This window comes from Primulina huaijiensis, chromosome 7 (genome assembly GCF_012295235.1).
Source record: "Primulina huaijiensis isolate GDHJ02 chromosome 7, ASM1229523v2, whole genome shotgun sequence".
In the NCBI taxonomy this organism is placed as follows: Eukaryota; Viridiplantae; Streptophyta; class Magnoliopsida; order Lamiales; family Gesneriaceae; genus Primulina; species Primulina huaijiensis.
This window is the reverse complement of record NC_133312.1, coordinates 500,101-512,281: the sequence shown is the minus strand read 5'-3', so window position 1 is coordinate 512,281 and position 12,181 is coordinate 500,101. Positions and strand designations below refer to the sequence as shown.

The 12,181-nt window shown below is 33.6% G+C and overlaps 3 protein-coding genes across 4 annotated transcripts; 2 read left to right on the top strand and 1 right to left on the bottom strand.

Annotated features, from left to right (window-relative positions):
- The first annotated feature begins 2,173 nt into the window (after positions 1 to 2,173).
- LOC140981183 (probable WRKY transcription factor 40) lies at positions 2,174 to 4,551 on the top strand. Of its 2 annotated transcripts, none has more exons than XM_073447489.1 (5): positions 2,174 to 2,526; positions 2,634 to 2,680; positions 3,113 to 3,439; positions 3,566 to 3,682; positions 4,048 to 4,551. In XM_073447489.1, exons 1-5 carry the CDS (start codon positions 2,424 to 2,426, stop codon positions 4,414 to 4,416), a joined length of 963 nt encoding a protein of 320 aa, XP_073303590.1. In that variant the 5' UTR covers positions 2,174 to 2,423; the 3' UTR covers positions 4,417 to 4,551. The 2 variants fall into 2 exon arrangements, with proteins under 2 accessions (XP_073303590.1, XP_073303591.1); XM_073447490.1 differs by having other exon boundaries at positions 2,175 to 2,513; positions 2,624 to 2,680.
- Positions 4,552 to 5,711: 1,160 nt separating this feature from the next.
- On the top strand, positions 5,712 to 8,646 carry LOC140981254 (putative receptor-like protein kinase At1g80870). The gene has a single exon (XM_073447601.1). The coding sequence runs from the start codon at positions 6,379 to 6,381 to the stop codon at positions 8,548 to 8,550; it is 2,172 nt and encodes a 723-aa protein (XP_073303702.1). The 5' UTR covers positions 5,712 to 6,378; the 3' UTR covers positions 8,551 to 8,646.
- A 271-nt stretch (positions 8,647 to 8,917) lies between these two features.
- Positions 8,918 to 9,800, bottom strand: LOC140981108 (early nodulin-like protein 17). Its single transcript, XM_073447366.1, has 2 exons — positions 9,497 to 9,800; positions 8,918 to 9,389 (listed from the first exon to the last, which is right to left on the bottom strand). Exons 1-2 carry the CDS (start codon positions 9,666 to 9,668, stop codon positions 9,046 to 9,048), a joined length of 516 nt encoding a protein of 171 aa, XP_073303467.1. The 5' UTR covers positions 9,669 to 9,800; the 3' UTR covers positions 8,918 to 9,045.
- Between the last annotated feature and the right edge of the window lie 2,381 nt (positions 9,801 to 12,181).

The following is a 12,181-nucleotide window of genomic DNA, read 5'->3' as shown; positions in this document are numbered from 1 at the left end:
TTGTAAAACATATTCGACGCTCTTTAATTTTTACACGCTCAATTCTAAATTGCTTGTCTATTTTCTATTTTTTCTTGCATCAGTCCGCAACCGTTTTATTTGGTGTGTTCTGGATAAAGTAAAAGAGACAACACAATAGTTTGCGAACCACACTGACAAACTCTGTATGAAAGACTCAAAACTGAGATGATAAAGACAGAGAGATATTGAACATCTGATTTCTTGGTTCCAACCAACTATTGGGACGTTGTCCGTTTTCCATTGTCCGTATTGGAACAATTATCTAATCTAAATATAACATTTATAAAGACTTGAAATGTATAATCAAAAATCATCGGGACAGAGAATTAGCGATTCTTTTTATGCGACTTCACATCGAGAATATTAACGTAGTTTAGTAATTCCATGATATAACCAACTCCTCTATATTATGTCATTAAATAAGATTTCGTAGTGGAAAATGCGAAAACAAACGTGACGGGACAGCCAAGCAAAGCTAAAAAAATAAGTCCCACGGACAATAAATAAATTATTAATTAAAAAAATAGGGATAAATCAGTATAAAAACTAGTTCAAAGTGAAATATTAATTTAATTATAGTAGTATTATTTTATAGGTAAGGTTCGCACGTTGTTCCGTTGTAATTCGGTCAAAGGTGGGCGTGACTTTGACTTCAACTCCCAATATTTGAAACGTCTTCGATACCTTTTTCTCCATTTAATAAATGTGAACTTGAAAATAAACTACTATTATTTCCTCAAATAAATAAAATAAATACACTACTATATATTTTAAAACGACTAGGCGAAGTTTTGTTTTGCTTTGTTTTTAAAATTCTTTTAGAAATTATTTCTCTCTTTTAATGAATTTGACCTTCGAAAAGTGACGACTCCTATTTATTTGGAGCAAGTTTAGTTTTTTTTTTTTCTTCATATTTTTGGGAAATTACCTCTTTCACAAAAAATATACATCTGAAAAGATTATTTTCATATTTAGGGAAAAAACGAAAAACTAAATAAGAAAATAGAAAATGATCCTTCCCTCTCACTCAGAATATGTTTCTTCTGGTGTCTGTTAGTAACTTAGTTTGAAAAAATAAACAAGTAAGGAGTTTGTAAAATACATTAGTCTGATAAACAACACTAAATTACTGGATAAGTTCTGTATGACAAACTCGTCTCACGTTGATAGGGATATCATGAGCTACGAAAACTTCTATTGAAACTCAACTATCAAGAAGGTTAAAACTTTAAGGTTCCGTTTGGTACATGTGATAGGATAAGTAAATGATTAATAATTAGAGTGATTAAAAAATGATATATATGGATTAATAGTATGGTGGGATAAATAACATGGTGTTTGATATGATTTTAAAATGAAGGATTAATTTTGTAAATTTTATTGTAATGACCAAAATGCCCCAAATGTTAATTAAATATATATTCTTAAAATAATTGGATAGATAATTAAATATTTATAATTATAATTTATATTTATTAAAATTAATTTAAATATATTTATTAGAAATAAATTTGTAAATATGCATTTACTTTAATAATTAAAATAGCAATAATATTTTGAATGTTAATGTTAAATAAAGGTTTAGTAATAATTACAATATTATTGTTTTTTCTTAAAATACTTATAAATATTCTTAAAATAATTTGATNAAGAGATAAGAGGATAAAAATGTAATTTGTAGTGTGTTGATAACTTATCCCACTTAATTTGTTATATTAATAATCAAATAATTAATCATAAAATTAGGTCTTAAACCGGGTCAAAATTATTATTAATATATCTTAAAATTTTAGCCAAACATTAGATAACTATGTGATTATTCATCTATCCTTAGTTAATCACATCAACCAAACACACCTTAATATTATGGAGAAGAAAAATTGTTGAAAAAATCGAAATTTAAATGTATTTCAAATTTTAAAATAAGTCAGACACTTTAAAATGCTAAAACTACATTTATTTTGACATCATTAACTCAATAAATGTTTTCTTCCCAATATATTTCACATTTTCTGTCTCTTAATATTTATTTATCTTTTTTTCATTTTTTTTTTTTGCCGAATCAGCCGACCTAACTCTAACTTCTTGCTACATCCATGCTGTCATAAATTCAAGATAAATCCAATATACTTTTCATTCTCCGGCAATCCATCTTTCTTCCAAATCCCCACCTCTTTGTAACTTGTCGGTTCAATTGTATTTATTTAATTTTTCTACCCTCTCTCACTCTTCATCTATCTATACATATATACACGCATGTACATATAATATTCTCTTCATTGTTTGACTATTGATAGCAGCCAAAAGTTGCATTCTCGGATATATAGAACATATCAAAGATCTAGAAGAATTTAAATTGAGTTAAATTGTTTGGAATTCACTTTCTTGAATCTGCGGAAGATATGGAGTTCATTAGTCTTCTGAATAATTCATTGGATCTGAATACGAAACCTCTTCGGCTCCTTGATGAAGCTCCTGACATGTTTAGTATGGTAATCTTATTTAGTTCTTTGTCACAGTAAATTGAATGCAGTTCAACTTCAAGTTGTACGTGTTTGGTAATGAAAGTTTGGTGATTGCTTTTGTTTGTTCTGGATTTCAGAAACATGAAGTGGAAAGCAGTTTGAAATCGGGTGCAAGAGTAGGTGCGAAACAAGAGGTCAGTACATCCACAAGAACACATATTAACATGCAAGACACACTGTAGCAACTGATAGCAATTGTGTTTATATGGGATTATTATATATGAAAGAAATTTTTTGTCAGTTGGGAAGAAATATATATATACCAACTGAAAAATTGACATTTTTCATCTGGAATTTGACTGAAAACTAAAATAATTGCATACTGGTAAACTTTGTTGTGTCGATGTAAAAATTCTGGTCTCGCTTCTGACAGTGTTCCGAGTTCTTGAAAGTAATTAAAAAACGTGAACATGAGTGAAATATGTGTTTAGTTGTCGGCCCGTCTAATGAAAATACAATATACTTACTACTAAATTAATTATATATGAAATCGATGGAGCAAATTAATCAGAGTTGTTGACATTTTCTGAGTCTTAACTTCATTATTATTGTTTCTGGTCAAACAGAGGGGTGCCTTGATAGAGGAACTGAATAGGGTGAGTGCTGAAAACAAGAAACTGACTGGATTATTGACAGTCATGTGCGAGAATTACAATGAATTACAAAACAGATTAAAGGAGTACAAGATCAAGAATCCGGAGTTGGATTTGATTTCAAGAAAGAGGAAACCTGAAAGTGGTATCAACAATATTATTGAAGCAAACATTATTAACGGTTCTTCGGAAAGCAGCTCCAGCGATGAAGATTCGTGCAAGAAACAGAGAGAGGAAGAAGACAACAAAGGAAAGATACGGCGGACTTATGTTCGAACCGAAGCATCTGATGCAAGCCTCGTAAGTAGTAATGAATATAATCACCACAAATTCAAGACACACACACACACACACACATATATGTTTATCAATTTGTTTTTTGGTATGTTTCTTGTATTCAAAGACTGTAAACTTCAACTGTTGCAGATAGTAAAAGATGGTTATCACTGGAGGAAGTATGGACAGAAAGTGACTAGAGATAACCCTTCTCCGCGGGCTTACTTCAAGTGTTCTTATGCTCCAAGATGCCCAGTCAAAAAGAAGGTAATTCAACATAGTACCTATTCTCTATAAGCCAATTGGAATAAACATACAGGATATCATGGTTATTATGATAAATATATGATAATAGCTCTAAGATTGTGATATATATATTATATAATTTTATTTACGTTATTATTAATTATGTAATGTACCATATTTTTCTAATTATATGCAAAAAAAAAGATATCTAGCTGATAAATTTACAATTCATGCGTTTGAACTTGGCGTGTTATGTATACAAATGTATCTAATATGCTTCCATCTTTGCCTTAATTAAAGGCTGATGCAGAAAAACAGTAGCTAGCTCTCATGTACAAGACTGATTTCCAAGGAACTAATTAGCCTCTACTTTTACACACTCACAGGTTCAAAGAAGCATGGAAGATCAAGCGGTTCTAGTTGCAACTTATGAAGGGAAGCATAACCATCCTCAACCCTCGAAACTCGAGGCAAATTCTACTCCGAATAGGAGCGCGAATCTTGGCAACATGCCATGCTCGACCTCTCTTAGTTCATCCGGACCAGCGATCACGCTCGATCTCACCAATCCAAAGACTAGTCAGGATGAAACTACAAGGAGTAAGTCAAGAGGCAAAATCGCTGCCCCTGAACTCCAACACTCTTTGGTGGAACATATGGCTTCTACTCTAACCAGAGATCCCAATTTCAAAGCAGCTGTGGCAGCTGCCATCTCTGGAAAGATTTTTCAGCTAAATACTCACACACAAAAGTGATAGAAAGACTGTTTGCTTGTCGTTTGATTTGTTAAAATTAGAAATAGATTTGAGTTAGAGATTTACAGATAATGTCATGCACTCTCAATACTCGAAGTGTGGAATCAACAGGATTCTCAAAATTTACAAATTAAATTTTCAAGAACACCAAATCTTGTATTATAAAAATATGATAAAACTAGATATTTTAAAATTGATGTGAAAGCAATCTAGTTATAATCAGAATAATTGATAACATAATTAAGACGCTTGCTTCTACTAGACAAGATACAACTTTGTCTTGAACGAAAGTTTCCAGACCCGAAATTGGGTATATATGCAAATCAGAACTTTATTTTATACAAAAACTACTCACATGAATTAATTTTTTTAAAAAAAAGGACTATTTACATATAACTTTATTTTATATAAATATTTACTGTAGGTAAAAAATATTATAAATACAGACAATCCTACAGTGTATGTAAAAGACAAAATCTTTTTGACGCTCGAACTTTAAATTTAATTTGTTTATGAGTTAAAAGGACATTATCATTATTGATTTGTTCAATTAACCAAGACAAGTGATTTTCCGATACCCCAAAAATCTATACTTTATCATTATCTCTGTATGCAAGAAAACTTTCCACCAATTTTTCAATTATATTTGAATGTGTATGATATTAAAGAAAACAATTCGTAAAAAAAATGCTCATGAGATCGTCTTACATGTAAGTTTTGTAAAACAGATTTTCTATTCGAACCGAATCATTAAAAAACATTATTTTTCAACTTGTCTCACGGATATAAATTTATGCGACCGTCTCACAAGAAACCTAATCTTCGTCAAAATAATCTGACTTTTCGGTCAATAATGTCTAGAATAGTTAATTTTTTTTAATCTTTTGTAAACATTTCAATATTGTTCCAATTTAATAAAGACTTTTACTTTATTGTTTCAATGATTAAAGTTTTCTTTTCTTTATTCAATCAATGTAGTGGGATGATGAATCACAACGTATTTGCTTTTTGGTAGCAACATAATTATGAAGATATGTAATGAAAAGATGCAGTGATCCAAGTTAATTTTGGCTTCAATTGAAAACGATTCATAAATATTTTATATCATACATATCAAATTTAACAGTGAGCACTTTCTAATTATAATATTGTTGAATAATAATTACAAAAATGATCCATTGATGGTATAATGGATATTGATAAAAATCCTTGAGTGAATGAAATGTGGAAGCAATATCAGCTAATCATCACTATATATATTGATGATCAGAAAACACCCACCATGCACCTTCAAATTCTCCCTCCAAATTTCTTGCTTCTTCCAGCCATGAATCCTTTTTGTTTGAGTGCTGAAAACTTCTTTTGGGGATTCTTTGTCTCTTTAATCATCATCGTCAAACAATGTAACATTCATACAAGAAAATACATGTATTTTGAATTATGTATAATTCTCTTTTATTGAATTTCAAGAATCAAGATCGTCTACGTTTGATGTTCTTGATAATTATTTTAATCTAGATGGTTTCTATCCATTAAGTATCGAGATCGGGATTATGTTATATATGGAGTTCAAAGTATTATGGACCGTAATAGTGACAGATATATTAGATTAATAGGAAAAGCTATAATCAAAATACTTGTTTAATGGGTGGAATAATATCATAGTTGAACAATATATATCCTTTTCATAATAATGTTTCCAGCAAAAGCGTGTATGAATGAGTTGCTCTCCTTTACTTATATTCTTTAAATTTTTAAAATTGAATACTGAAATATTTACATACTAAAAATTTCTTATCCCTGTGAATGACTCATATGCACTATTCCATATCATCCACAAAGTAGCTTATATGTGCTTTTGTAGTACTGATCCATTGCATGATATATATGTTAGGGGACGAGTTAATCAAGGAATAAAGCTTGCATCAAGAAAGAAAGCACCACATTCTACCTGAAAAGAAAATGGCTTCAAGACAGCCATTCCAACCAAATTCAAGCATAATTTTACTTGCAATTACGGTCTCCACTTCTCTCATTGTTTTCTTTTCCATTCTGTATTTTCTTTATTATCTTTGGTACTCGTTGTTGCGCAAATCACGCACTAGCCCGTTTGATTCCCCCTCACCATCAGACAAGCTACAGAGATTCAGCTACAAAGAGCTCAAGAACGCAACCCACAATTTCAGTGACTCCAACTCAATAGGTAAAGGGGGTTCTGGTACCGTTTTCAGAGGTATTCTAAAAGATGGGAAATTGGTAGCTGTCAAACTTCTCGATTCAAGTTCATTCCAGTGTGAACAGGAATTTCAAAATGAGTTAAAGGTTCTGGGAGGGCTGAAGTCTTGTCCTCTTGTTGTTTCTTTATCGGGGTTTTGTGCGGATGAGGGTAAGAGGCTTCTGGTATATGAGTATATGCCAAATAGAAGTTTGCAAGAATGTTTGTTTTCTGAGTCTAAAAATGGGGTTTTTAATAGTTTGAGCTTGAATTGGGCTAGGAGGTTTGCGATAATTCTTGATGTTGCAAAGGCGTTGGCTTTCTTGCATCTTGAGTGTGAGCCTGCGGTGATCCATGGAGATGTGAAGCCAAGCAATGTTCTGCTTGATTCAGAGTTTAGAGCCAAGATTTCGGATTTCGGGCTGTCAAGATTGAAGCTTGATGGTAAATTTGGGGTTGATTTGTTTAGCCAAGACTTGGGGAGAAGCCAAGAATTGTGGAAGAGTCAAGAACTTTCAGTTACCTCGAATGCCAGTGGAGTTGGTGGAGCCATTGGGACACCAGTGGAAAGCCATGAAAACAATGAGGTAGATTTTGCTTTAGCCTTGCAAGCATCTACATCTTCTAAAAATAGTTGTAAAGTTTATCATAATGTGTTGGGATTAGGATTGGCGATTAACTCTTTAAATTTTAACTGTAATCTTGGTAATGGGATTGATGATAAGTGTGAAAATTTGAAGGGGAAGGAGTTGTCAACTTTGGAAAATGGTGGGGATGATTGGAATATGTTTGTGCCTTGTGATGATGAATTGAGTAGTATCGATCATAGTAAGGAGTTGAATTTGAATGTTGCTTTGGTTGATGATGATAATAATTGCAGTAGCGAGGGTGTCAAACAATGGGGAAAGGATTGGTGGTGGAGGCAGGATGGGGATGGTGAATTTTGTAGTAAAGATTATGTGATGGAGTGGATAGGGAGTCAAATATGCCCCTCGACTAACACCAGTTGGGATGAAGAAAAGGGTGGTACCATAGAGAAAACCAACTTGGATAACTCTACAAAGTTGGATAAATGTGAGGAAGTGAAGGAGACTAAGGTTCGACAACATCGGCTTGCGCCTGTTAATAGTGTTGTTGACAAGGAAGGGTCGAAAAGGTGGAAAATGCACATCAAGAAGCATCGAAAGATGCATGAATGGTGGAGAGAGGAGCACTTGGATGAACTCCAGAAGAAGAGCGACAAGTCAAAGAAGCTTGATCTAATCAAGAAAACGTTCAAAGTACCTCATTTTGGTTTGGCGAAACGCTTACGATTCAGAAAGAGAGAGTTTCGTCAAGAAAACAACAATACCAATAAATCGAACAAGGAGTTTAGCTTCATAAAGGGTCTGAGAAGGACGAATTCCCCTTCTATTGGGAGTGACATGTGGAGCGGTGACCTTTTTAGTCGGGAGTTGAGCAGCACAACGAGCATGAGAGGTACATTGTGCTATGTAGCACCGGAATACGGTGGGTGTGGATATTTGATGGAAAAGGCAGATATTTACAGCTTAGGCGTCCTGATCCTTGTTATCATATCTGGTAGAAGGCCTTTGCACGTGCTTTCGTCGCCAATGAAGCTTGAGAAAGCGAACCTAATAAGTTGGTGCAGGCATTTAGCTCACAGTGGGAATGTGCTAGAGCTCGTGGACGAAAGAATGAGAGATGAATATGACAAGAGTCAAGCAAGGTTGTGCATCAACTTGGCACTTGCTTGTTTGCAGAAAATGCCCGAGTTGAGACCGGATATCGGGGACGTTGTCAAGATACTGAAAGGAGAGATGGAACTCCCATCGTTCCCCTTTGCGTTCTCACCTTCTACTCCTTCCAAGGCTTTTAGAAGATCAAGGAAGAAACAAAAGGGAAATGAAGAATCTTAGCTATTGAAAGTGTAGCGCAATAGCGTTCTTGACTCTTTGTATGATGTAGTTTATAAAAACTAGCGTTCTTGACTCTTTGTACATATTTTACGTGTTTGTAATTGTAACAGCTACTGCTTTGTCATTGTCACGATTAATGTATAAATGGTTGAAAACTTACATTTAAATTTTTAGATAATTTTTTTTATAAAAGAGTAAACGAATAGTCATAATATTATTTTGATTAGTTATTTTAAATACTATCATTAGTTTGAATAACTGTTATAACCGTGGTCAGTATCAAAATCTCAATCTACATTTTCAGATAGTTTAAATTATTCTCAGTTTTACGTAGAGTATTGAATATCTATCATAGATAGAGTCGTGCAAAAAACAAAAGGAAGGTGGTTTTTCAAAGTCTGTAAAACAATGAAGTGAGAAAAATGAAGTACACAAACTAATGGAAAATCATATTTGAAAACAAAGAACTCAGCCTCAGCCACCGCCGGAGCACCACTAGAACATCCCAAATCCAAACCATTCCGTGAACAAGCCACTCAAAACAACTGCAACCAAGTTCCATCCACCAACAAGCGCCGTCGCCAGAGCATAAGAACCCTTAGGGCCCTCAACCAAGGAAGCTGCCGGCGGCGGAGGAAGCGCGTGAACGAGCACAGAGACCTTCATGCCGCTGAAGCAACCCCCATTCCCACAAATGAAGTAGTACCTCTTCGCCTCGTTGAGAGGGATGAAGTCCTTTCCGCTGCTCCAATTCCCCGTCGCGCTATCTATCGTGCAGTTATCGTACCCTGTCTGGTTCACTTCAAACACGTTGTACTGTGATTTCTGATACCTGAACGCTACCCACCAAAAAAAAAAAAACACAAACACACATATATCTGTTAATAATTCTTCAGATCTTACGTAAAAATGTGAACAAATTTGAGAGAGAAATAATGTAATTTACAAATGAGGTCGCCCACGTAGAACGTTTGGTTGTTGGCCCAAAGAGTGTAGTTGATGCCGGGATTCCAGCCCTTGTTGGCACCGACAATGTGGTCCGTTGCTGCGGCGGAAGGGAGGAGGAGGCAGAGCAAAGCGGCGGCGATCCGGAGGATAAGGGAAGATGAGGTGGACATCTCTAAATTTTTGCGTGTAGGCGTGGTGTGGCCAATGGATAGCGAAGGGGTTTCAAGTTAATTATCTTTCAATGGATCCAAGAAAGTTGTCGGGGTTCGTCATTTTCCTTTTTGATAAATACAAAAATGGTATGTTTTTATGTTACAAGATTTCAATTTTCAAATTCCACTTTTATTTCCTTTGCAAATTAAAAAAAAAAAAAAATCAATGTATGTACAGCTGGTATTGAGCTAGCATGGTACAAGAACATATAATAGAAAAGAGACCTGGATTGAATTTTGGGTGTTAGGCCAACAAATATCAGATCTGAAGTTGAGAAATGTCAACTGTCGAAAGCCACGCCTCATTCACATGGTGGGGCATCCTCAAATCAATCATCGCTATCCTTTTCCTTTTTTTTTTTAAACAAAATCAACTTTGTCATTCATTGGACTGCTGCTTCCGCTCAAATCTCATGGGAGAGTCTTATGCTCCATCGGGAGCTTTACTACGTCAAATAATTGACACTTCTCTCGTCTTATTATTTTATTTTGTTTGTCTTTTTAATTTTTCTTTTCTTTTAACTTTCCTAATTTATTGTTATTTTCTCTGTCTACTTTTTGAATTTCCCTTTCTTAGTTACCTTAACTTATCATTACAAATGTTGTTTTTTCTTTCTTAATTTTTTTTTCTATTTCCTCATGTTATTTTCCTTGTTTCCTTTTTCTCTTTAACTAATGTCATACCTAGTATGACATAATATTTACAAAAAATGATTCATAATAATGTAACTATATATTTTCATATTTATATCAATAAAACTAATACGAAATATGAAACAACAACATTCAAATGTAATTTTATAATAATTAGAACATCATATATGTTTCAACAAATATATGAACTACATTATATTCACTGTGAACAAGCAAAAATCATGTTCTAGTCATACCATCAAAAATCTCCAAAAGTCATTCTACCATCATCAAGGTCTTCAATCATCCTACAAAATAATGCACCCAGTTAATAACAATTAATGACCATTCATATTCATAAAAATATAATAATAATATTCATATCTTCTAAAACTTGGTAATACTAACCTGTGAAAATTTATGAGATAAATGTTGCATTTGATTTGAATTGAGTCCACTCCAATTGTTATGTAATTCATGTCCGTGTTCCTTTAAAAACAACATGTGAGTAATTTCAATGTATTTATATATAATCAAACAATAATAATAATTTTACTTACACCATGCATAACATAATTTAATGTTGGACAAGATATTTGAGATGACCAATGAAGATGATGCATTTCTTGAGCTCCATTTTGATGAGAATGATGTGGATGACCAGTTGTTGCTCCAAGAAAAAGTTCANTCTTCACCAACAATTTCACCGGCAATTTCAACATCTAATTTCATGTTCTCAAACATCTCATTTATCTCCAATGAAAGACTTTGAAGTCTTCTTTTGATCAAGTTTTTCGAATCAACATGAACCGTACTTTTTGTAATGAGATCATAACAAAGTCTCATCATTTGATTTCTATACACAACATCTGAATCTTTCCCACACTACATGCTGAAACTTTCACAACATTGTATCCTATTTCTAATTGTCTTCGTCCATCGCATTTTTATGTATATTGTTGGTATCGAATGGACATTCATGAATTTTAAAACAATCAAAATGTGCTTACACAACATTCCAACTGTTTCAAAATAATGACAAGTGCATTTGATTTCATTAGTTTCCACATCAAATGTGACATTTTGGATCCTATTTGATTGTCCAACCGATCTTATGTCAAACTTCATTGGATTGCCCGTGAATGTAGGGGGATGATCAAACTCAGTGTTTAAAGAATTCACTAACTCCTTTTCAAAGATTTTGTAGATGTCAATTGTATAAACAGATGCGGCATGCTGTAGCAACGGTTGATTTTTCACTACGAGTGTAGGCGTCTTATGTCGGCACTTATAGTTTTTTTCATTTTCTTGTATCCGCCACCGTTTCTGAATTCTTCAAATCTATTCACAAATTCAAATAGAGTAAAAGTTCTCTTTTCACCATCTTTCAAAACAGAGTTTGTGCATTCACTTCTAGAGGTAGCCTTAAGCCCAGCACAAAATTTTTTATTACTAAATGCTGTTGACCATTTATGTCGCAACTTGTACATTCCCCTCAACCACGAATGGTTTTCAAGACCAAACTCACCAATCATTTTTTTCCACACCATATCAAATTCTTCCTCAGAATCACAAAATTTGCATACACTTCATAAACATGCCTTTAAATTCATGATTGACATTCAAGTTACCCAAATGTGAAGGGGCATTTTTTGAAATGTGCCATTGGAAAAGACGATGTTGTGAACATGGAAACACCGATTCAATAGCATTCATCGTTGATTGACATTGATCAGTGAAAATTGTTTCTGGTTGTGCCCCCCCCCCCTAGATTCAAGAAATGTCTTAAACACCCACTGAAATGAAGTCTCTGTTTCATCAGACATGAAAGCTAACCC